A 2,500-nucleotide genomic window follows, 5' to 3' on the forward strand; every position below is an offset into this window, starting at 1 on the left:
ACTTTACGTCTTCTTTTTCTGTGTTCATGGCAGATCGGAAAGTCCATCAGAAGAATGGCGTTCACCTGTGACCAGTGTGGGAAGACATCGAGGTCTGCTTCTGCTCTCAAACAACACTACAGAACTCATACAGGAGAAAAACCTTACAGCTGTGATGTTTGTGAGAAGGTATTTGCCGAGTCAAGCAGCTTAATAAGACACATGAGAGTCCACACTGGAGAAAAGCCTTTTAAGTGTGGCCAGTGTGAAAAGGCTTTTGGAACATCACAGAACCTCTCGACTCACTACCGAACTCACACAGGAGAAAAACCTTACAGCTGTGATGTTTGCGTGAAGACATTTTCAGATTCAATGAACTTAATAAGACACATGAGAACCCACACTGGTGAAAAGCCTTTTAAGTGTGGCCAGTGTGAAAAGGCTTTTGGAACATCACAGAACCTCTCGACTCACTACCGAACTCACACAGGAGAAAAACCTTACAGCTGTGATTTTTGTGAGAAGGTATTTGCCCAGTCAAGCGACTTAGTAAGACACATGAGCGTCCACACTGCTGAAAAGCCTTACAGCTGTGATGTTTGTGAGAAGACATTTTCCCAGTCAAGCCACTTAATATCACACATGAGAATCCACACTGGAGAAAAACCTTACAGCTGTGATGTTTGCGAGAAGACATTTTCAACCTCAGGCCAGTTAGTAGCACACATGAGAGTCCACTCTGGTGAAAAGCCTTACAGCTGTGATTTTTGTGAGAAGGCATTTTCCCAGTTAGGCAACTTAATATCACACATGAGAATCCACACTGGAGAAAAACCTTACAGCTGTGATGTTTGTGAGAAGACATTTTCCTGGTCAAGCAACTTGGTAAACCACATGAGAATCCACTCTGTTAAAAAGCCTTAGCCTTATCAGATGCATGTGTTTTCATATCAAACACCTGCTGATGTTCATGTTTTACGACAAATCACCCGGACACAGTTTTTTAGAAAAAACGGAGGTTTTGACTCTCATCACTGAGTACTTGATTAGCATCAGAATGTCCAGGGCTTCTCCCGCCCCATGGCTTCAAGACACTATTGTATACGACAGGTATTTTGAACCTTAAACTTCCATTTCTGTTTAAAGAGGGATTCTCTTTCTGAACAAAATGGCCTCTGTAGGACATGTGTCCAAAGAGACTTTTAAAAGACATTACCTTTTCATAATTAAGACACTGTTGCAGAAAGCAAAGCAAAATGTTGGATTGGTCGAAGAATGTTACCCATCCCCCATGGACCAACAAAACTGTCTTCACCCCCCCCCCTCCCCCCCTTTGGGTCAACACCTCTGATAAAGAACACAGAGGACACCAAATGGATCCAAGGACCTGACCCCTGTGGAGAAATGGAATCGTCCACTTTAACAAATCCTTTTGTTCTGCTGGATGGAAACTTTCTCAGGATTGAGTCCTCGATGACTGTATTTCAAATTTAAACTGACTTAACATTTACTCTGTGATCTAAACTTGTAACTGAATCCTGCTTTAGTTTAGTTTGTTTGAATGTTTATGTCATATTTAATGTACTTCCTCATCACCTGCTAATGATTTGTGTTCATTGACATTGTTGCAGTATTTTGCTATGGTTACATGTAATTTTGCTGGTTTAAATTATATTTGTCCAAATTGGGAATATGTTTGACTGTGAGTTAAAAGGCACGCCACTCTAGGCCACACCTGCAAGACCAGCTCCACAGACGGCTCTAAGGACCCAAAGATCTCTGAGGAGGCCTTGATCCACATCTGAGCCTTCTCTTGGACACGTGAGACCCGAGAGTGGTTGAAACTTGCAGAGTGGCATTAAAGTGAGGTTCCATCCAGATCATTTTAGAATGAATCAAAGCTTACTTTTCATTACCAAAATGTATTTGAACTAAGTCCAGGCATAGCTTGTGTAATGAATTGCTTTGATATTGTTTTATTAAACCACACAAAATCATTCTGGTTTATAGACCTTTTTATTGATCTTTTTTAGATTTATAATTGTCAGTCAATGAATCGAGTACTCCCCTTTCAGAAAATGAGACTCCGTAGGTATTAATGTTTTGCTGATCAAGCTTCAGATGGTGCCTTTTTAAAATATATATCAGAACATTAACTACCTAAAATCCTAAACCCAGAGGATATACATTACATATTGGTGCAGCTGTGTGAGGAGGATACGAGAGATATACCCTACATAATGGTGCTGCCAGTATGTGGTGTTCAGGCTGATGTCTAGTATGCAGAAACTCGAGTCCCCAAACTGGAGGAATGGCTTGAGCAGATCCCAGGAAAAACATCAGACATCTCGGTCCAGAAAAGTGCAGGAACAGCAAAGATACTGAAGAACCCTCAAGCTCCCAGGGGCCTCTGATGGAGGACATTTTGTATATTGTGTGTATATATATATATATATATATATATGTATGTATGTATGTATGTATGTATGTATGTATGTATGTATGTATGTATGTATGTATG

At 40.6% G+C, this 2,500-nt stretch overlaps 1 protein-coding gene across 1 annotated transcript in view; it reads left to right on the top strand.

Moving 5' to 3' along the window:
* Positions 1 to 2,500, top strand: part of LOC140371417 (uncharacterized) — an 8,632-nt gene that overhangs the window by 2,557 nt on the left and 3,575 nt on the right. The window contains exon 2 of the mRNA XM_072458539.1: positions 34 to 828. Within this exon, the coding sequence (XP_072314640.1) occupies positions 55 to 828 (774 nt within the window). The 5' untranslated portion in view covers positions 34 to 54. The remainder of the gene's footprint in view (positions 1 to 33; positions 829 to 2,500) is intronic.

The sequence above is a fragment of the Eucyclogobius newberryi genome, unplaced genomic scaffold (assembly GCF_026437365.1).
Source record: "Eucyclogobius newberryi isolate DKJ021-1_F unplaced genomic scaffold, fEucNew1.0.hap1 SCAF_22, whole genome shotgun sequence".
NCBI classification, from domain to species: Eukaryota; Metazoa; Chordata; class Actinopteri; order Gobiiformes; family Gobiidae; genus Eucyclogobius; species Eucyclogobius newberryi.